Here is a 24,293-nt window from a genome sequence, read left to right on the forward strand (position 1 = left end):
GTCTGTCTGTATGTATGTATGTATGTATGTATAGGTCACCTTTACATATCTCAAGAACTGTTCATCCAGTCACTTCAGATTTGGTGAGTGTATTGCTGGGGACCCAGGCATTCGCACTATCGAATTTGGTGCGACTTAGAAGTGCGACATGTTCAATATTATTAAATTTGAATAAACAAAAACATGTTTTATGAGGTCACAGTGGCCTTGACCTTTGACCACCAATTTATGTTCATTCTTGAGTCCAAGTGGATGTTTGTGCCAAATTTGTGGAAACCTCCTCAAGGCCTTCTTGAGATATCATGTTCATGAAAATCAGACAGATGCAAGGTCACAGACTACTTGACCTTTAACCACTAAATTCTATTCAGTTAATTGTTTAGTCCAAGTGAATGTTTGTGCCAAATTTGAAGAAATTCCCTCAATGTGTTTTTGACATATTGTGTTCACGAGAATGCGACAGATGCAACATCACAGTGACCTTGACCTTTGACCTATGACATCCAAAATCTGATCAGTTCGTTGGTGGATATTTGTGTCAAATTTGAAAAAAAATCCCTCAAGGCCACCTTGGGGTATCGGGTTAGAGAGAATGGGACAGACAGATGGACAACCCAAAAATATCATGCCTCCGACCATGGCTATCGCCCGCACAGAGGCTAAAAACCAAACACTTGCTGGTTCCAGCTTCTAGAATGTGAGGATATGAACTAAGGGTATGGGTCATAGTTTGGAAAAAACAAGAAATAAATGGACCCCTCCGTGGTTTAGGGTTTAAGATGCTGACTTGGTTGTAGTCCATCTGGGGACCTTTGCCCAGTATCTCGACCTTGTTTCATATCACCTCTCTACTGGCACTGCCTAATAAAGGCATACAATGATAAAGAATCGAGACACACACACAAGCATAGAACAAGGGTTTAGGATAAGTGTCACAAGAGAAGGTATGAAACACCAACCCCGATGCCAGCAGATCACTGACTGGGTTCCAGGCACAGATGAAGACCTCTGACTCGTGGCCCCTCAGGACCATGGCCTTGTTCTGAGGTATCTCCACATCTCCATCCACCTCCATCAGGTCTGCATGGTTGTCTAAGCACACAGTTTGAGGGGTGAAACACAGCCAGGCAAGAGGTCACGTTATCAGCAGGAATTCATAGAAAATACATTATCAACTTTTTTGGAAGGTCTTTGCCATTCTTTACCACTGTAAGTAAGTGTGAATGATCAACTCTCACAGTGTTCTGTAAAGTAATATTTCATTAATAAAGAATTACAGTTCTTGGATTTTTTTGTGAAACTACTATTCCCAGGGTCAAAACATTTTTGTTCTCCTTAATAAACATACTGTTCACATAGCTTAAAAATTGCAGGTAGCTAACCATTGTCATCAGACGTCCTTTTCTATTGGTAAATATATTACTCACTAGCTAAGGCATGGGCTCCGTTCTCCTCCCCGTTGGCAGTATTCTCTCCATTCTTGGTGTTGCCAGCGATGCTGCCTCCAGTGGCCGATGTCGGTGCTGAAGCAGCAGCCTGCTGCTGGGCCATTTTGTCTCGGTAGGCCTGCTGCCTCGTCTGAACCACGTCTGGCATCACAGCATCAATCAGGGACAGGGACTCAATGGGCCGCCCATCGAATAACGTGCCGTCCTACACAGTGGGAGAAATAATCAGTTAGAGAGGGAGAGGGAGAGGAGAGGAGAGGAGAGGAGAGGAGAGGAGAGGAGAGGAGAGGAGAGGAGAGGAGAGGAGAGGAGAGTTTCTATTATGTTGTACATGTCCCACCTCATTGATGCTGACTTCAGCCTCGACGTACTGCAGGCCCTTCTGGATGATGCTGATGAGGGCAGCAGGGGGAACCAGAGCACCATTGATATTGGACTGGCTGATGTGACTCTCTATACCAAAAGTAAACGCTGAGTGGGAGAACCCTGGAAAGGAGGAGAGAGGGAGAAAGAGGGCAGGAGAGGAGAAGATATTTTGAACATTGGACAGCAACAGCATAATGCTCTGTATATCACAGGAAATAATATTTCCCTCATGATTTATTGAAGAACTACATTTTGTGTTTTGTCGACTGCCATGGAGCCATCTTATTCCTGCTACTATTCTTTACTTTTCAATTTCTTGAGCATTTCTCAGAGAATGCTTGTATTGCAACCTCTATTCAACAAAGAGGATTTACATGTTGGACTTAAAAGACCAATTTTGCAACAGCAGCGCCAGCTGAGCGCAGACCCCTCCATCTATGAAAAATACACACATGAAAACATGGCTGGGCTTGTAATCTCTCACAGTTTCCTGATTGCTTTTTGCTCCACTTTCATGCTTCAATAAAAGATGGAACAATACAACTGTGAAAGGATTTTTGATTTACAAGAGCCATCTGTGCCTTACAAACTATATGATGTAATAAATACAATATGTAGCATAGGATGGGAAGTTTCAGACGCTTTCATTCATACACACACATGACAGTGGAGCAGTGCCAGCTGAACTGAGCCTTCTGGCAGCTCCTCCACGGTGATATGGGGGTTTTGGTTTACATAGCTCACCACAGAGGGATAAAAGTTATTGTCACATCTACAGGTCCACACACAAAGGACAGGAAGCCTGGGAGTCTACTGGCCAATGAAGTATTATTTAGAGACTCATTTTAATTATCAAGTTTTTTGTCAGGGTGAAAAGCACCACCATTTATCCAACTGATCTTGAGTTCTTTCTCAATGTGCACCCTACAGCCCCTTTAACACTGCGCCTTTAAGGTGGGAATTTCATGCCATTATTCTGCCTCACCATTATTTATAAAAGGTATAATCATAGTATGGAGGGACACAGTTGACTCAGCTTTAAGCCAGCATCAGAGGTAGTAACAGTGCCAAAACCAAGTCAGTAGAAATGGGACAGGCAGCAGGATGGGATCATGGGTGGCACAGGTGCAATGATTTCACAACATGTTATGTATGAAAAGATTTAAAAGGCAGCCGACAACTGTTAGCAGCTCACTCAAAGAAGAACAACAGCAGCCAATGCCAAAATAATGAGGTCCAGGAGTCATTACCCTCCGACCAGAGGATGAGATGAGCTGCCATATAACAGGACAGTAAATGATTGTTATTACCATGTTATGCTGTTGACATGGTATCCCATCATGCCTCTTTCACTCTCACAATGCTGGCATGCTGTCTAAAATCATATAGTGGAGCAGCATGATGTTGCCATTGGTTTGTTCTGTGTAAAATGCAAAGGCGGCATAAAGAAGGGACTTTGCAGCAGCCCAATAGCACGATCTCTGTGTAAAAAGGGCTGAAGTCACTACTTTGCATGGCAGCTCCATGTATGTGTGTGTGGGTGAAAGCCTCTCTTCATACAGCCTTCAGCACTGTTTCTCATGGTAGCGCTGCTACATAAACACAGCCTGTTTACCACCTATGACTGATTAAGTAGTTATAACCCCCTCACTTTATCCCACTCTATGGTTCATTCTGAAAGTACACTGACACACACACACACACACTGACAGAGGATGTGTTTATCCATCTGTATGGTGTCATTTTCCATCAATAACTTCTCTTTACTAAGATGTGCCTTTCATACAATATGCTGGCCCATACTAGATGCTGCGTTATGTATACACAGTAACCAAGTTGACTCAGTAAACTAAAATGCAGCTTAAAGGGGCCTGCTGGATATATCTTCATTACAAGCAATAACAGAGATGGCTACTCCCCTCAATAGGCATGGCCTGCACAATATACATACACATTTATACACAAAACCAGTGAGGTAGAAGTGTGGACTTGTATATAAAAGATGGGGGACATGACGGTCCATGGTGGCTGGCTGCAGTGTAGGTCACGAACCACATCCCCTTCATGTAAGCATATACTTTTTTTCACAAAGATGATTTCAGTTGTTTAGTTAACTCTTATCACACAATGTTCAAGTGTTCAAGTGTATTTTTCTGATAAGTTTGGTTTTAATCAGTTATTTGGTGCTGTAAAGGGGAATCTGACGTCAGGATTGACAGCTGTGTGTATCAACTGTGTGATCATGATCACTGGTGCTGCTTGAGACTGATCGGACAGGTGTATGGACAGGAGCTCCACGCTGCAGAAATTGCAACTACGTAGACTCTGGCGCCAAACAATGTCACCAGCACAAGATGGCAACGGTCGTCTCCAGGATATTTTGGCTTCAATTATGAACAGTGGGGGTAAGTGGAGACACGTCCATCTTTACATACAGCCTATACTTTGGACCTTCAGTCATTTAAATTCATTTGCAACTGTTTCCATATCAAACCAAAGCTAAATTTAGAAATAATGAAAAACAAAACAACATGACATTAGATGTAAAAATCAGACTGGTAGGAAAGCAAACTCATAAACTAAGCACAAATAAAAGTTGGTTAATAAGAAATATGTTATGACATTTTAAGGCAACAAAAAAAAAAAAAAGATGCTTGATAAATATAGTAAGGATTTGAGAAGATACCTGACTCCTGTAGGTATCTGTAGACCAGGAAGTTGACCTCATCACTGCTAATGCTCATCTTTACTCCTGTTACACCATGAGGTCAGCACGCACACACCTAGCCTGGAAAACAGAGAGAGATTCATCAGAGAAGGGAAACACTCACCATTAACACTACTGCTCGATGCACAGTGACTGCATCTTCATAAAGATAATTTAAGTGTGACTTGATCTGTTTCTTTTATTGTCAAAGCATCAGATTCAAATGAGGACTTTAAAAATCGTCACTGCTAAAATGATTGTGGAAATGTGATATATTGTTGACCTACTACATGCCAGAGTTAGGTCTAGTTTAAGTGTTACCAAGTAGGTAGGCTGTCCTACTAAAATATGTGTAATTATAAGAATGTAACAGATCTATCTCATCTGTTTTTTTATTTCTGTATCTTTGGGTGAAATGTCACCCATAAGGCCCTGTGTAAGCCAATCAAATACATGCAAGCACACACTGTAATGTCAATGCCTTATATCTATTAAGCATAGACGGATACATCGGCCGGCCGATATATCGGGCCGATATTTGAGTTTTTTACTTGTATCAGCATCGGCCGATACGCGTGTGGGTTCGCGGATTTATTTTTCCCTGGCATAATTTACAGACAGGCATCCACAGGCAGCTCTGTGTTGCCGGAAGACCCTGCAGCGCACATGCAGCGAATCCTACTGTGTACAGTAGTTGTTGTTTTATTTATGCTTCAGCTTAAATATTTGTTTATTTTATAAAGACATTACTGGAAGATTTAATGAGCACTGAACTCTTTTTTTTATTTGAATGTATAATAATAATAACAATAACAATAATAATAATAATAATAATAATAATATTCTACCTGTTCTACCTCAACTTTCCATCTTGTTTTAGTATTTTTTACTGTTCAATAAATGTTTCTTATTTTAAACTTGAGACCTGTAATATTTGTTATCATTGTGTCATTTTTTTGATGTAAATTGAGGGAGCAAAAGCAGTATCAGCCCCAAATATCGGCTCAAGAAAATCGGCAGTCCATAATCGGTCATCGGCTAAGGGTGATGGAAAAAAATCGGTATCGGCATCGGCCCTAAAAAAATCCATATCGGTCTATCCCTAATATCTATCATTACCTCACAATTCACACAACAAAAGATAAAGCCCTGGCTGTAATTTTTGCATACTGAGATCCAATCACAATGCAGACAAAATCAAGATAACAAGAATGTCTTTTAATGCGAGGTGGAAATGCAAAGGTGCTGAGATCAGTTATCATTATCCAGATACAGATCAGATGTTAGTAATGGGTGGAAGGTTGAGGTTGAGGTTGAGGTTGAGATCCTGGTTGACTATTCAGACCCATCTGGCATCAGGCCCATCTATGACACAACCTTCAAACATCAAGTTTCTCAACAGGTTTTATCTAGCCTGGAGAACATTTCCCACCAGTGCTGTAACATTACTGAATTTTCCAGTTCAGCGTGGATCAAATGAACAGAAACGGTGACTTAAGTACGACTCTTCACAGCCTTGACAGCTTAAGGCTGTTAAATTACAATCAGGAACATTCTGTTGTTGAAAGGCCTATGTTGGATGACTTATGACAGCTTGAGGTTATCTGGTGTATTTCCTCATAGTGGCGACAGTCTTGACTGGAACTACAACATTTTGATGAACTCTCCTCTCTATTCCCATGTTACCTAAAAGCTTGCTATGTGTATGCTGGTATGCAAAGCAGCTACTTCTCAGGAGGAACAGTATGTACGGATTGAAGATTTTCTTCAGCTGTGCTTCTTCAGTATTAACAAATACTCTTTCTCACTCTGAAAGATCTGGTCTGTAGGATTTAGTGGCAACTAGCAGTAAGGTTGCAGACTGCAACCAACTTTAACTTCTCCCATGTGCTAAGCATGAATTTGCATTTTCCTGTGACAGCAAAGGCATGGCCCGTACTTGTCAAGCCCTTTTTACGCAGAGATCACGGCAAAGGGCTGCTACAAAGTCCCTTCTTTATGCCGCCTTTGCATTTTTACACAAAAACAAACATCGGTGACATCTCATGTGATGCATCGTGAATGCAAAAGAGGCTTAATAGGCGTGACACAAAGGCTGTGCAATTAATTGTCTGGTGATTGTGATTACGATTTTGAGGTCAAACGATTTAAAATGAATGAAATCAAGGGTAAACGATTTTTGATCTGGACGCCTCGAGATGTTATTTTGTCTTCTACGGAAGCCGCGCATGCGCAATACCGCCCCTACCCTCCTCTCCTCTATTCACTCCACGAGCCAGTCAAGTAGGTGAACTGCCCTGCAGCCCTATGTGACACATAACACAACAGCATTAGCCTCTAGTGTGACTTATAACATACGCATCGGCAGTTCTTAATAAACAACAGCAATGGCATAACATGTCAATAACATTCATTTAGTGTCTGTTAAATATGGCTGCTGATCTTGTCCTCTGCTAAGAGGGTAAGGAGCTCCTAGACCTCATTTTTGGCCACTGTTCTTCTTTGAGTTAGCTGCCAACTGCTATCAGCTCCTTTTTAAATTTCCTGCAGTGGGACGCACACATAACACGTCAAAACGTTACACCCGTGGTGCCCGTGAAACAATGTCTGTTATACAGACATTGTTTCGGCACTGTTAATACCTCCATTCCCAGCTCAGAGGCAAGGATATTCTGTCCCCCCATTCCACTATTGTACCGTTCATACAGAACTGCAAGGCAGGAAGGTGGCATAAAGGCATGATATTCAAGCTCTGAACAAACTCTGCCTCTCATTGGCTTACCCTGACATTCTTACCCTAACCAATCTCACTTATCTTGCCGAACCTTCACCAGCCAAACCAGCAAAGGCAACAAGTACTAACCAATCACATGGAGAGTTAGGCAGGTCACATCTGCTGTATCCTAGAAAACTCAATTCTCAAATGAACTACAGCAGCAAATGCAAAAACACGAATAGCCCTATCCAGAGCAAGTGTTTGATTTATCCATTCCAGGCACCTGTAGAAACAACATGGCGGACTCTGTGGAAAAGGACCTGCTCCGTATGTGGATAAACAGCTCACTCCAAGGTAACAAAAATACAAAAATTCTTTGTTTTAGGTGATTATAAACTAGTGATGAATATTATATACCATTTCTGCCAATATATCCCCCTACATTCTACACACTGGACCTTTAAAGTGTGCTTTCTCCCAGAGCTGCTTTTCCCTCCCCTGATCTGAGTACCAATCCACTATTCAATTTAAGTTATTTTTTAAGCCGAATATTACAAATCACAATTTGCCTACAACAACATATTACATCCCTCAGTCCTCAGACCCTCACACTACACACTATGAACTGAAAAACACAAGTGGGGACACCTCCTGTGGTATGGCTTCTTCAGTCTGGGCATGTCAGGGGATCACAATTCGACACTGCTTTTGTCTGTTGTTTCATGAACTAAAAAGGTTGGGAACCACAACTTTAAAAACTCACTCGGAGCCAGGGAGCCAATCCCAAATAAGGAGCAGCTCAAAGCCCATTTCCCCTGAGAATAATCAGCCATGTAATGCCTGGAGCTCAGTGTCTGCAGCCCCCTCTCCCTGGAGAAGGAGACTTTCTGTGCATTTAATGGCATTTAAGTGGATGAAACACTCTCATGGGTACTGTGAGCTCGAGGTTACATTTCACTTCCCAGGATGTTAGATTTTCATCGTCTGGCACAGCAAAACATTTAGTATGACCTGTGGCCTTAACATTTGCAGAATGTCAAACCCCGGGTGGGGGGGTGGCACAGTCAGGATTCGAATGTGTTAACCATTTCTCGCTCTCCTGACTAACTAACATGATCAACAAACTCACACAGTGATGCTATTATCATATACTTTCCACAGGTAAGTTGAGGAGATGAGATTAATCTTTAATGATATCTTGAGGGGAAACTGGTCACTGCTACAGCAACCAGCACATATGGCATTGTGTAAAGAAAGAATGGGCCTACTCCTGTGACCAGTGATAACATTTGCTAATCCTGCAGAGTCAAGCTATAACAGCAGCAGCAGCCTCCACACTAGAGCCAGTTGCATCACGTTCACAAGAGAATACGGCTGCCATGGCTGAGCTGTTTGGGATCCGTCTACCCAGGAGACAGGCAACATTATTTGGCCAAGACAGCACAAAAAGAGGTGATATCATCCTCTGGCATGTTGGCTCAGCGACACATATCTGTGACTGGACCCTCTGTCTCTATTGAGAGAGGACTGGAGTGTCGGCAGGCAGACAAAATAATGCAACCATCAGATGAGGAAATGAGCTCAGAAGTAACTTGATCACGATTAAAAACACCTACCGAAGTAGCTGGATGCTAACTGGCAACATTGTGTGATGGTGAAATGAGTCGTTACTGCCGCTCCATGAAGCACAGGCATTGCAGACACACTGTACTCTGAATTAGAGCTATTATTAAATCATAAGCAGCTGTCGGGCTGCTTTCACTTCCAATTTACAACAGTTCCATACTGCAAACATTACAGCTCCCTGCTAACCATGCCACACTGTAGTTACTGTGTGTTTATGACAGAAATTTATGACAGCTTCTGTTGAAAATGCCTCAGTGGGGCAAAAACAATCTAACTTAGAGTATTTTCAGTACAAGATAATTAGAAAAATACTTCACTAGTTACGCTCCTACAGAAATAAATACATGGATCAACCAAAACAAACACCTTCAAACTATTATGCACTTCATGTTGTTGAAACCATGCTTTAACTCTGATCATTTTTGAGGCTGTCGTTTGTGGTAGTGTACTGAGACAACATTATTGCATGTTTTCTATTTTCAACCATCCATCAAAAAAAAAGGGCGTATTACTAATATTCCGTTTAAATAGAATGCAGTCCAATGCAAATTCTCAACAACGACCACAAAGCTGAATCAACATTGGCAAACGCACACACAAATAAAATATGTGAATAGCTAGGCCTATGTGGTACATTGTGCATTGTGCTCTCAATACACTGGCTCCACTGCCTAAATGCCACACATGGCTTATAGTTTGACCACATTCATGACAGGTAACTCCAAAAATACAAGGTTTTGTGTGGACTTAAGGCAACAGTTACAGAGAAACTGATAGACATGACATTACTGCAGCTGAGTTGGCCACCGTTTGAGGCAGAAGTCACTGCATCACCACTAAAACCTCATCTACACTTGACTGTATTCCTCTCACTATTATCGTATGTGGAGAAAACCTGCAGAGAAAAAAGACAGTGTCTTTTTTGACTCATGGACAAAATCTTAAGAAATTACATTTGTTTTTCTTTAATGTTGAAGCCCAGACACACAAAATCAATATCAAATAATTAGTGGCGACAAAGGCTGACTGTCACCTCACCTTGCTTATGTCTCACACACAGCAAAGACTGGGAATCACCAGAGGCCCCCTGATACAAAATTATCACCATACTTAGGTCACAATACAATATTATTGCAATTTTAAATGTTTTGCAATATTCTGAGTATTGAAATAACATATATTCCAATATATTGCAATTTATTACCTTTATACAATTGCAAATTAAGGAAACACTTTGTCAGAATCTGTTTTAATATAATAAAATAAAGTTTTCAGTTTGTTCATCTCGCTTCATTTATTTTTATTGCAGCAATGTGGGATGAAAAAGCAGATGGTTTTATTTTTCTAGCAGGCTACCAAAAGTTTAATTTGCATTTGCAATATTAAAAATGTACTTAATAAAAAACTGATACTTCGCATTCCAGTATGTTCCTACTAGGGATGGGCAGCACAAGCAAAATCACTATTCGAAAATCATGGCAACTATTCGACGATTTTTCGAATAATCGCCTCCCCCCTCCCCTCCCGGAGCCATGCACACACAGATCCATTCATCATTACGGCCGGGCTCCACCGGCTGCAAAGCGTCTTGTCAGCATAGCGTCGTGGCGTATTCATTTGGGCTCCACTGACTGCGTATGGAAGTGACATGTAGAGAAGCCAGCTGGGTTGTTTACCGTTTGCTGAGCCGAGAGGCTTTATGTAGGTTGCATGAAATGTTAAAGCATTTTCCACCTAAGTTATTACATATATTTGAGTTATCTACAAGTTTACTGTACTGTTTGTCCTCTACTCGCTTTCAAATGTCCACCACGGACATTTTCACAATGTCACGGATAAACATGGGTAAATGCATGAAAAAAAAGTCATCACATATCACCTCTGATAATGGTTTATTCATTTAAAAACACATCGTGCTTGTTTAGCACACTATTTCATGTAGTTTTTATCTGCTGGAGGGTCGCATAGGGGAGCGTAGCGCGACAAAAATAGAAGAGCCGCGTAAAATAGAGAGTTGTCACGCGACAGACGGGGGTTGTCGTGCTGCTCCCGTTGCCAGTGGAGCCGCTGTAATTGATTAACAGGGGGGCGAGCTGCTATGGGACTCGCGCTGCAGACGTGTCACGCAGCTGAGCCCGGCCGTACAGTCCCTCGCCGCCTCCTGCGTGCATCGCTCTCAAATGACTGTGCATACTTGTTGTATACTTGTGATACGCAAGCTTTGCCTCACAGAGTTTGCACTGCACCTCATTTTCGTTTATTTTGTCAAAGTTGTTCCACACTGAACTTTTTGATGACTGTAGTAGTCTCTGCATGTTTCTCCTGTTTGTAGAAGGGCATCAAACTAGCTGGTAGCACATTTCACACCGCTGTAGCAATCCTGTACTGCCCTCGTGCGGTTAGGAGCTGAATTGCATGTCAAATAAAGGGGGGAAATAAGACGGCGAATAGTAATAGTCGCATAAATCCCTGGCTACCGCGTTTATCTCATTATTAGACTCCATTGGCTTCAGTCAGGGTGTACATGAACCTACTCATTGTTTTAACCATACCCTCGATCTAGTTCTGACGTATGGAATTGAAATTGATAACCTAAAAGTCTTTCCACAGAATCCCTCGCTATCGGATCATTATCTGATTACTTTTGATTTCTTTTTACTCGATCACACGCCACTCAGCAACAGTTACTAAACTAGATGTTTATCAGATAGTGCTGTCGCAAAATTTAAGGAAAAGATTACTCCGTCATTAAATTCAGTACCAAGTCCCTCAGTAACAGAGGTTTCCCGTACCGACTTTGATCATTTTGTCGATAGCGCTGTAGGCTCGCTGCGAACAACACTTGACTCTGTAGCTCCTCTTAAAAAGAAGTTAAAAAAGCAAAGAAAATTCGCTCCTTGGTATAACTCTCAAACCCGTAAGTTAAAACAAATATCGCGAAAGTTTGAAAGGAATTGGCGATTAACCAAACTGGAAGAATCTCGTTTAATCTGGACAGACAGTCTCAAAACTTATAAGAGGGGCCTCCGCAATGCCAGAGCAAACTATTTCTCAGCATTAATAGAAGACAATAAGAACAACCCCAGGTTTCTTTTCAGCACTGTAGCCAGGCTGACTGAGAGTCAAAGCTCTATTGAGCCTTGTATTCCTTTAGCCCTTAGCAGTAATGATTTTATGGGCCTTTTTCATGACAAAATTCTAACTATTAGAGGCAAAATTCATGACCTCCTGTCCTCAGATAGTACCTATCTATTCTCAAACACAGCTGTAAAACCTAATATATATTTAGATTGCTTCTCCCCAATTTCTCTTCAAGAATTAACCGCATTGATTTCTTCATCTAAATCATCAACGTGTCTCTTAGACCCCATCCCAACCAGGCTACTTAAGGAGGTCTTTCCTTTAGTTAACACTCATATATTAGATATGTTCAATGTATCCTTATTAACAGGCTATGTACCACAGTCTTTTAAGGTAGCTGTAATTCAGCCTCTACTAAAAAAGCCCACCCTGGATCCAGAGGTGTTAGCCAACTATAGACCAATATCTAATCTTCCCTTTCTGTCAAAGATCCTTGAGAAAGTAGTCGCAGACCAGCTGTGTGATTTTCTCCATGATAACAATTTATTTGAGGAATTTCAGTCAGGATTTAGAGTGCATCATAGCACTGAGACAGCACTAGTTAAAATTACAAATGACCTTCTGATTGCTTCGGACAAAGGACTTGTCTCTGTACTTGTTTTATTAGATCTTAGTGCGGCGTTTGACACAATTGACCATCAAATTCTATTGCAGAGACTGGATCACTTAATTGGCCTAAAAGGTTCTGCACTAAGCTGGTTTAAATCTTATTTATCTGATCGTTTTCAGTTTGTTCACGTTCATAATGAATCGTCCTTACGTACCAAAGTTTGTTTTGGAGTTCCGCAAGGTTCTGTGCTTGGACCAATCCTATTTACTCTATATATGCTTTCTTTAGGTAACATCATTAGAAATCACTCTATAAATTTCCATTGTTATGCGGATGATACTCAGTTGTATTTATCGATGAAGCCAGAAGAAAGTAATCAATTAACTAAACTCTAAAGTTATTGTTCTCGGCCCCAAACAACTCAGAGACTCTTTATCTGATGACATAGTTTCTCTAGATGGCATTGCTCTGGCCTCTAGCACTGCCGTAAGAAACCTCGGAGTAATATTTGATCAAGATTTGTCTTTTAATTCTCATTTAAAACAAACCTCACGGACTGCATTTTTTCATCTGCGTAATATTGCGAAAATTAGGCCTATCCTGACCCGAAAAGATGCAGAAAAATTGGTCCATGCTTTTGTTACCTCTAGGCTGGATTACTGTAACTCTCTGTTATCAGGTAGCTCTAGTAAGTCCTTAAAAACTCTCCAGCTAATTCAGAATGCAGCAGCACGTGTACTAACAGGAACTAAGAAACAAGATCATATTTCTCCTGTTTTAGCTTCTCTGCACTGGCTCCCTGTAAAATCCAGAATTGAATTTAAAATCCTACTGTTAATTTAAGAAGCTCTAAATGGTCAAGCTCCGTCATATCTTAGAGAGCTCATAGTGTCGTATTATCCCACCAGAACACTGCGCTCTGAGAACGCAGGGTTACTGTGGTCCCTAAAGTCTCCAAAGTAGATCAGGAGCCAGAGCCTTCAGCTATCAGGCTCCTCTCCTGTGGAATCATCTTCCTGTTACGGTCCGGGAGGCAGACACCGTCTCCACATTTAAGACTAGACTTAAGACTTTCCTCTTTGATAAAGCTTATAGTTAGGGCTGGCTCAGGCTTGCCCTGTACCAGCCCCTAGTTAGGCTGACTTAGGCCTAGTCTGCCGGAGGACCCCCCTATAATACACCGGGCACCTTCTTCTTCTTCTTCTCTCTCTCTCTCTCTCTCTCTCTCTCTCTCGTATTCTATTACTGCATCTTGCTAACTCGGCCATTCTGGATGTCACTAACTCGGCTTCTTCTCCGGAGCCTTTGTGCTCCACTGTCTCTCAGATTAACTCATATCGCAGCGGTGCCTGGACAGCGTGACGTGTGTGGTTGTGCTGCTGCCGTGGTCCTGCAAATGCCTCCTGCTGCTGCTGCCATCATTAGTCATTAGTCATACTTCTACTGTTATTATACACATATGATTATTGTCACACATGTATACTACCAGATATTAATACATACTTTCAACATATTGTACCACAGTAGCCAGAACTATAACTATAATATTATTACTTTCAATAATGTTGTTGTAAGCTACTGTCATTAACTGCATCTCTCTCTCTCTCTTTCTCTGTCTCATTGTGTCATACGGATTACTGTTAATTTATTATGCTGATCTGTTCTGTACAACATCTATTGCACGTCTGTCCGTCCTGGAAGAGGGATCCCTCCTCAGTTGCTCTTCCTGAGGTTTCTACCGTTTTTTTCCCCCGTTAAAGGGTTTTTTTTGGGGGAGTTTTTCCTTATCCGCTGCGAGGGTCATAAGGACAGAGGGATGTCGTATGCTGTAAAGCCCTGTGAGGCAAATTGTGATTTGTGATATTGAGCTGTATAAATAAAATTGAATTGAATTGAATTGAATTAAATTGATTTTTCAAAATAAAACGACTATTCGAAAATTCGAAAATCGTGACCCATCCCTAGTTCCTACGTCTGCATGATCATTCAAAAAGGAAACCAGAAGACCGACAGGATGTATTCAAGACACTAGTTAGCCAGTTAGCACATTAACGACACAACCCAATGTTGACAGAACAAAGAATATTTTCTGTACTCCAGCAAACAATGACACAAAGAATTCTGAATCGTTTCTGTAAAAGAGCTCAATAGCTTAAAAAAATGAATACAAAAAAAATTAACGTGAGGTTTGTTTTGATCCTCTGACGCAGACTCACTCAGACGCTCACCAAGTTATACAGTTAGACCTGCAGCACAATACCTTCACATAAAAGAGTACTGTGACAATTAATTGTTACAAAGTTAAAAGTTACTGAGAGACAAAACAAGGCGGCAAGCTCTCATTCTCACTGATAGACCCCTCCCCACTCTATGTGTGTATCTATCTTTCTATTAGGGATGCCAGTTAACCAGCTCAAAGGTGGACAAGATCAATACAGGGTAGTAGAATGTGCCTGTAGCTTATTACAGGCATAAATCACCCAATAAATGTACAATTGTGTACTGTTATTTAAAGCGACAGCATCAACACTACACTGACATGCAACTTTTAGGCCCATTGGTTTACAATGTGTCTGCACAGCCTGCATAGTAAAATCAGGACGTGAGAGGAGCTGCAGCCTCTGTCCTCCATCTGTTTCTATTCAGAGTGCATTCAGGCACAGTACTGAATGTAGCAGCACACACTGTAATCTTCCAAAGAGTTTTATTTGATTTTACAAGTGGAAGGTGCCAAAGTTGGACATATTTCAATTCTATGTAGAGTGAATTTAAACACCTGTCTTCTTAAAACAAGCAAACAGTCAAACAGAGTGAGAATATTTAAACCTGCCTTACCCACACATACTTTTCTTAAACACAGGAAACTGCACAATGTAATTGACTCATGATAGAAATTCTTCTTGATTTAAAAAAAAACAAAACATAAATATGAGGCAGATAATAACATTAAGCAACTCTTGATAATCAAGACATTAGTCGTAACAAATTTATATAACAGTAAATTTCATTTCATAGTCTATGGTATTTGGTACAGAGAACAGTCAGGCTGTAGAGCATGCACAATTTATTTGAATCAAATACGACAGCAGCTTGGATCAGTACACTTAAAACAAGATGGAAGGCTGAGTATAAAGTCAAATTGCCTGCTGTTGTGTTGGGTTGAAATAAAAACCTGCAGCCTGTTGAGTCACAGTTCACTGAGACCCTCTGCTCAAATCCCTTTTGACAGCAGCAATGCCCAGGGAGGACCACAAGTTTGTAAACAGAGCACTGTAGTTCCCTCCACCACCATCCCACTGCAGTGGCGCTGTGGAGCCACCATCTGCAGCGAGGATCCTCTGTGTTGACAGTGTGGGAGATCAGAGGGGGATGGGAGAGAGGGGAATCTCTGTCTCTGCATTTCTTCCCTCCTCTCTCCATCTCTCTCTCTCCCTCTCCTTCTCTCCCCTTGTGACTGCTGCCAGTGGCAAACTGGCCTGTACAGTAAATCTTAAATCAAGTCACAGCTCAACGAGCAAGGACGAGAGAGAAAGACCCGCAAAGACTATCAATCAACACCAAAGGAAAATCAGGACACAGCAATTAAATACATGCAGCATATACCCTGTTTCCTAATTGTGGTGCGTTACCGAGGAAGCATCACTGAATTCATATTACTCAGAGTGAGAGAGCCTCTGTCCCTCACAATATGAAATCAATATCACTAAGTAAATCATATTTGCCTTTGGTTATCAACTGGCATACATAATTCATTAACCAAAACATGGGCTAATGAAACATCCAATCAAAGGCTGTAGCTTGCTCAAAGTCGTGTGATAAAAATATAACACCTTATCAATATGCGGTAATGCGCCTCTTGCTGTCACAACACATTTAACTTTATACCAATCAAGTATTCTTCTTTGCAACAGAAGTGATAACATGCATGACTGATGTACATGCAGACATAAGGGAAGTGCGTAAGTGGCGCTTGTTTTTGCTGCCAGTGCATGCATTACACACACCAACTTCAGTCACTACTCATACATTGTAAAGCCACTGCTAATTATACTGCAGTTTCTGCTGAGCCTTCTCAATTGATAAATACATCCTGCAACTAGAAAAGTGCACTCAGTAGAGTGCTAATGTCTACCCTGCAGATGTATTCCAGCCACTCTAGACCATACACGTGGAACAGCTGCGTCTGATTGAATTGTCCCTTCTGGCTTCCTTACAGTCGAGAAGGCAGCAAAGATAACGAAAACAGCTGACTTATTCATCTCGTATTGTGCCTAACTTTAGTGGATCATAATATATCGGTTGTGGAATTAATCTACAGATGCTCCAGATGCTCAATACAGCATAGTATCGCAATATTTTGCATGCCGATATTGTATCGATACATAAACGTATCGTAAAAGTATTGATCTCTTATTATGTACATTATTACATTTTGCAAATACACAATTTAATACAACTTTTAGTCCCAGAACGATACAATCAATTGCTTTTTGGTCCACTTGATCTTGTTAATGTTTTTTTTTTTTTTCTTCGTGAGGTCAGCAGAGGTGTCAGCCAGTGGCATTTGCCAGGAAGTTCATCAAAACAAAGATGTAGGCACTGGAGAAAGAAATAAGAAATGCCCCGTCAGTATTTGTATTAAACGTCGGGACTTATTTTGGACTTTTTTACCAATGAGGGAAAGGAGGACTTGGATATGACACTTGCGATTTGCAAGCAGTGTCATATGAGGAAAAAATACTCTGAGAATACTATGAATATGAAGGCTCACCTAACACTCAGGAACAATGAGACAGCGCGCACATCCACAAACAGAACTGTGCAGGTGCTAAGCCTTCAGAGCAGTGGTTGAAATGTTGTCATTATTAGGTGAAATAAACCTCACTAAATAGGAGCCCTGCAGTGTGCAAGCTTTTTTCACTTTTGTAGTTTCTCACCTAACACTCCACCATCCAGAGATAGCGTTAGCCGCTGACTGCCAAGCTAATGTTAAACCCGCTCCGCCAAAAAATCAACCAACACTGGACACACTTAGCTTGACAAAACTACCATCCAACTCTGAGAGAGCAAAGAAAATAATCCATCCATAGGTCCATCACCTACTTCCTGAGTTAAAATCTACATCCATACAGCATTGTTGATAACAAAGGCTTTTGCTACTTGGTAAATGGCAGGTGTTTACCCTGAAAACCTGAAAAATGGCTGCGGAAACTCACAAACTGCCACCCCACACTAATGTGCCTTACTGCATTGTATGTGTGTGGTTTTTTTTGTTTGTTTTTTTTTTGGTCCCTCCCGGGCTGTGATAATAATATCCACCATGTAGGTTTCATGTTCTTTGAAGATTCTGCTGCATCAATACGTAAGGAAGACCCAAGCTGTGATGGCTGCTGCTCTGATTCTACTCTGCAGGAGGAAATGGGGCTCATTCCTATTTAAAAAAATCTGTCTGAGACCTGGCAGTGTGGGCCTATTTTCAGAAGGCAGCGGGGGATGGGAGGATTTAAGGCAAACTGATATTTTTCATAGTCTCTCACTCTCTAAAATGCATCCAATAGTCCTGTACCCCAGTTAGAGTCACACATGAAAAATAGAATCTCACTTATTGTTGTTATCATAAACAGGCAAAATAAATTGTGAGCCAAAACCAAAGATGGTTTAGTGTCAGTATGCAGTAATCCATACCTGTGGCTATAATCCAGACAAAAGAACTGCAGATGTGCAAAACATGGAGCTGTACTACAAAAATATACCTGAGCTTAAACTAACTTGCTTTGTTATTCATTCAAAAGGTAGCATGCTTGTTAACGTTAATGTTAGATAGGACCATCCACTGCTTTTACTCATTTAGTCTGTTTACAGGTCTTCAGAGTCCTATTGGACATGTGCAAAAATCGTTGGAAAGCGTCTTGTGTCTCCAGAGAAAACTGTGCAAAAACTGATAAATTGCCTCAAGTGATGCCACATGAGTCAGCATTACTTGAGGCTAGGAGTGACTCAGTGAGGAAAGTGTCTCATTGGTCGAAGTCATAACAACACCGGTGTTACTGATTGCACCGGACATTTTACCAGAAAAGATCAGATCAGTAATTCTCAATATCTGTAGAGCGCTGCTTTAAGTTACTACTGCAAACCAAACATTTCCTACTGTTAAAAGAGTATTACTGGTGAATCATGCGTTTGCTTTTATTATAAAGTAGTCACAGGAAAAGCAATGTTTTGGTCAGTGAAATCAGCACTACCGCTATCATTCACCAAAAATTTGTCTACAAAACAAGGCAACTGTCATTTTCAGTATTAGTTGACACGAATCAGTTTGAATTACTGCAGGGAGCAATGGAACAGTCAGGTGCAGCCATGGTGCGCCATTAGATAAATAGCTGCAGGCAACAGACTGCTGCCAGGGGAAATGTGGCGATATCCTTGGTCGTGGCTCTTAAGTGGTGGTCCTATGTTGCACAATGAGAGAGGTTCAAGGATGGCCGTTGTCACGGTATTGCAATCAAAGACAGCCTGGGATCAAATTCTTATAGTGTCAGAAATTTAGGATGGCCATCTTACTGTGTGACTGCTGTAACAACCTACGTCTACAAACCAACCAATAGCAATGCAGCATGAAATGACGCACTGGCGCTAAACCCAAACAAACAGACAGATAGCAGCTTGCCATGGAGGCAAAATGTGGTAAAAGGAATGTGTGGGATTCCAGCCAAGAGAAAACCTTGTGGAGTTGTGGCAGCAGAAGCCTTGCCTGTATGATGTGTCCTCCAGCTCTTACTATGATTGCGTAAAGAAGAACGAAGCATGGAAATAAACAAACAGCAAACACACACACAGACACACCGCAGTATAGAGAGCCCACCCTCTATATTGTGCGTCACAGTTGGAGAAGTAATAACCTGTGCAGCATCCTTGCACACTCTGTATGGGAAGCTATTGCATCGTACATTGTAGCCTGTCATTCAGTAGGTGCTGTCAGCATACAGTCTGCATACATCAAACTTGCTGGTAGCACATCAGCAGCCACACAGTGTGGCTTGCACTTAACTTATCAGACCGCTAAAATTGCACAGTCTGTAGGAGGCTACAGCGATGTAACCACATCCTTAAGTCAAAGGGGATGTTGGCACCAAATTTGAATAAACTCGCTTCAGGTGTTTTTGAGATATCACTTTCACGAGAATGGATCGGACAGACAGACGGGCCGATAGCCTCACCAGCACAGAGGCATAAAAAAGGAAAAACAGCAATGAGGGGATTGGGCAATCATTGAATGCACAAACACTGTGTAACACCAACTGCCGCAGCAAGCCTAGTTGAGGTGAAGACTTTAAGTTTGAAAATGAAAAAACTTAAAAGGTGTGGAGTTAGAAAGATGCCCAGAGGTTTGCTCAATGTGTCTCTGCTCACTTTGTACTATTGTTGGTGTTGCAGAAGACCAAAGAGTAATAGCAGGTTAGCTCTTTAAGAATCAGGTTCTTAGCTAGCACTTGACATAAAAAGTTGTGAAAATATAGATTTTTTCAGCAATCAAAACTCATACATAAATCAATATGAAAACATTTCAAGTTATAGATTGACAGCGCTGCAAACCCCACTCAAGTTCCACTGCGCAGTGGTGTAAGGTGCAATGACAACAGAAATGAACTCCAATCTGCACACAGCTCTCCCCTCCCCCTCTCCAGGGTTACTGGTCTGTTGGAGTGACAGATTGCATTGACAAGCCTAGCTCTGCCTCACATGGCCTATGCGAGGTCAGCGAGGCTAGCTGTCTGTCGGTGACAGATGGTAGCATGTAGGCCTTGCCAGCTAGCCTCACTTGATGGGCAGCTAAACCTGCTCTAGGCAGCTCGTGTCCATCTGAATGCAGCAGGTCAGTGAGGGCCACCGATTCAACAGTGGTTATCTCACTGCAAGCTGCCGTGCTGGCTCAGATTAGAAAACCTTGCCACTGTCAGAATCCCAATCACTTAAAGATCTCTTTAGAAGGTAAAGTCTGTCACACATACCAGGAACAAGTCATGGTTACGGCTTGCTTTGCACACAGTGGTACTGGATACCACACTGACCACAACAGACGCAAGTGGACAAACACAACAAAGTAAACCATCATGGGCCAGGGGTACACTAGTTAACATCAAGGGTGAGATGTGTTTCTACAAACACCCCGATCACTGAAATGACAAAAGACCTTAAATAACTACAGAACTAGAAGCTACAGCTAAAATTACAGCAAGGTTTAAGTCACCACTATCAGTCAGCAGCATCAGAAAAATATTAACTGCAGCATGATGGTAAAAATGATCATGACATAAATCATTAAAGCATCAGCTGCCCAAGAACAATGTCATTATACACCCTGACACTCATTTTAATATGTTAAACTCCATATATTTGGGTGATTTTTGATTGATCTTTAAGTGCAACATTTAATCAAACTTAACAAATGCTAATGAATTCATTCTGTAAAGAGTTTGCAGAGTCTTTACACTGTGCCAACAACCCAGATTAACGCCTTGTTTCAGTTGTTTTGAGTGGTTTTATTGTAGTAAGCTGTTAATCCACAGACCCTTACCTAAGAACCTGGCACGCATCTATTTCCAGTAACAGACTGAGGAAGCGGAGGTAGTGCGACAGACAAACAGGATGAGCCAATTTATTGACAGCTGGGGGTATTAGGTGACAATAGATAGGTGTGAGTGTGGCTGGAGTCTTGGGTTAAAATAAGATGTGGTAAACTTCATTTCCTGTGGAAACTTAGAATGACCTGCCACCCACAACACAACTTTAATACAAGGAAAAACAAATGTGGCTTAGTTTAAGCATAAAAGCAAATGTGTGGGTCATGTGTAAGCTCAGTTAAGTGGATAATTTGTTAGTTATTCATTTACAAAGGAGCTCGGAGGTTGGGTGGGAGTTATGCATGAAGAGAGCAATTGAAGCTTCAGTCTCTTGATATAAACTGCATGAAAAAAACTCATTTTCAACTTCAACTTATTTTCTAAGCTTTTGTCATCATTACAGCTCACTGCAAACAGTCAAATTCTTCCCTGCTATCAAAGTGATACACTTCATTGTTATTTTTTAACAGCCGACTGAGTTGCACATATAATTGACTCCTATGGCTTCTTCTATTGCTGCAGGGATGACGATTTTTTAGTCCAAACCAGATGGTAACGTCACTCTGGTTCCCTCGACAAAAAGCTAATGGGACTGCTCCCTGATATCTGCCATCTTTGAACCTCTGTTACTGTGCAACGTAGGACCACTGTTTCAGAGCCAGGACCAAATACATTGCCACGTTTCTTTCATGATGATCATCTCTCATCTGGGACAGCCCAAAATCGCAGAGTGTATACAGGGCTCAAGACATGTAAAAGCTTCAAGTTCACAACTGGAGTATTTGACATTTACTTTAGGTAGACTTTATTTTAGATATCTAACCAAAACCCATCTCTGCTGCACTCTGTTGTCTGTTAATCTTAGAAATGTACTATCCCATGATAAAGCTCATCCATGTCATGTTTAGAAAATACTTCCTTTGAAAAGAAGAGGAGGACCAAAATCAAAGAAAACAAACTAAAATGCAACTACATAAAGAATGAATAGTAAATAAGTTGTGCTCTATGTACGATACATTTCATGTATCATGCATCTAGAATGAAAACATTAGTTTAAAGGTCAACTGACACCATATAGTAGCACTGTGAAATTTATCCACATATCTTCATGAAATATGGGGGTGCTAGATGGGACTGCCCCTTTAAAAAGCTGGAGATTTGAATCATCAGAGACCCCTCAGTCAACTGAGATTGCTTCAAGTTGAGCAGTTTTTTTTTTTTTTTGCAAGTCAGTGTGCTGTTCAGTGTACTTCTGGGGATGTTCTGGTTCCCAGATTTTACTGCAGAGTGAGCGCTCGACTTTCACAATACTTGTTACAGACAGCTGCAGACACAATGCTGTGCCACAGAGGGGAGAGACTTTGTACAATAATGCACCAAGACAACATTATCTCCTCTCTTCTGCTAGGAAGTGATGAATTTACAACTCACAGCAAGTTAATATGAGCCAGTCTCTAGCTTTTGTTTGATACCTAGTGTCAGCAAAAAATGTTGTTGCACATTTCTGATCCATCGTTAAATAGTTAACTTATTTACTATATAACGTGAATGTCACTGACACACTTAACATCCTGCTCAGCCCGTTCAAACTTCAAAACTTCATATGGAGAGAAAATAATCGTCATTTGTATTGAACAGCAAAATCTGATTGGACTGACGTAATCCTAAACCAGTTACAGCCCTAGTGCTAGAAGTGGATGTAGTGACTACTCACAGAGTTAGTAAGTAAACCAATGTAGCTGCAACAAAAAAAAAAAAAAAAAGCTAATATGCTAGCAGGCTGGAAACATGCTAGCCCTGGATAGTGAGGATAGCCCTCCTATCTTCTTTCTATTTTCTTGGTGCTCTGCCATTTTCTCCCAGCTCACACTTTGTCCTCAGGACTGTACATCAATTCATTATTGAAGAGGGGGAAAAGCTCTCTGAAGTAAGTCGCTTACAGGACAATAATTCACGCAGTTTATCCAAAAACACATCAAATCCTGTAACTGTCTGAAAGAAATGTGGCTGTCAAATAAATTAAAATTTGACTGTGACTGTAAGTATTTGAAATGAAGTGTAATTCATTCAAGAGCCTGACCATGACTTTTGTGGCATATTTTTGTGGTAACCTTAGACTGTCTTATTGCACAGCTCTTACTAAGCTCCAAGAAGTATAACTGAAGAAGTATCTCTGCCAGAGACAAAAAAAAAGGGCAGTGGCAAATGTAAACTCATGCTCTATTGCCCAGGCCTGTATATATCAAACTATACCTTCTATGGGACATAAGAGGCTTTTGCACACCAGGGTTAACCAGGGACAAACCCTTTGCAAGAGGTGTGAAATTTTTGGCTTCCTTGAGGACCCACTGGAGAAGTGTCTGAAATATTTGTGGTGTACTTTTTAGAATGAGGGCACACTCTGAAGGAGGCCTAGCATACAAGCTAATTTCTAGGCAAACTGCCCCACTGAATCAATACTGTGGGCTGAATCATTTCAAAACAAAGACTTCTTTCTTCTCTCTTTTCCACACAACTGCATGAATAAAGAAAACAAAACACATCCTTAAATCAGAAGCCATGTTTTCTAAAGACTCTTGGCAATTCACTAGAAATGTGACACCCTGCCAAATTTCCCCTTCAACCAGTGGGAAAGGCAAGACTCTGTAATGGTGTCAGTCATGTCATTTTGTCTTGCTCCTATGGTTTGAAAAACATTTTGCATGTGCGAAACAATAGAGCATATCAGTGTGAAATTAAAGACAGAGTTTGGAAAATCAAAGGTTTCTTTAGGGTACATACAAACTGTTGTGTTGGTTGTCCTTAACTCCTGGCCTACAAAGCTCTGATTCAAAGTTAGTATAGAGCTACTCCAAAACACCAGAGCAAGCTGAGCTCCATGCCATCTTCAGAACAAAAACACACAAAATACTCAAGGATAAAATCACACAGTAAAACAGGCAGTTGAGGCCTATATGCTCCTCTGACATCACATGTTCCTTTTCCCTGAACAACCTGATCAATCTGTTACACATTAACATCACAATAGAAAACTTGTTCCTGTGCTATATGCAAAAATGTCGTGATTCTTGGTTTCTTGTGCTGACTGTTATGAAAATGAGAACCATGCACCAGTGCG

At 41.1% G+C, this 24,293-nt stretch overlaps 1 protein-coding gene across 1 annotated transcript in view; it reads right to left on the reverse strand.

Moving 5' to 3' along the window:
• tbl1xr1a (TBL1X/Y related 1a) overlaps positions 1 to 24,293 on the reverse strand; it is a 69,026-nt gene that overhangs the window by 10,625 nt on the left and 34,108 nt on the right. The window contains exons 3-6 of the mRNA XM_049588060.1: positions 4,501 to 4,602; positions 1,789 to 1,934; positions 1,428 to 1,653; positions 960 to 1,092 (exon numbers count right to left, since the gene is read on the reverse strand). Coding sequence (XP_049444017.1) covers positions 960 to 1,092; positions 1,428 to 1,653; positions 1,789 to 1,934; positions 4,501 to 4,558 — 563 coding nt within the window. The 5' untranslated portion in view covers positions 4,559 to 4,602. The remainder of the gene's footprint in view (positions 1 to 959; positions 1,093 to 1,427; positions 1,654 to 1,788; positions 1,935 to 4,500; positions 4,603 to 24,293) is intronic.

This window comes from Epinephelus fuscoguttatus, linkage group LG10 (genome assembly GCF_011397635.1).
Source record: "Epinephelus fuscoguttatus linkage group LG10, E.fuscoguttatus.final_Chr_v1".
Lineage (NCBI taxonomy): Eukaryota > Metazoa > Chordata > Actinopteri > Perciformes > Serranidae > Epinephelus > Epinephelus fuscoguttatus.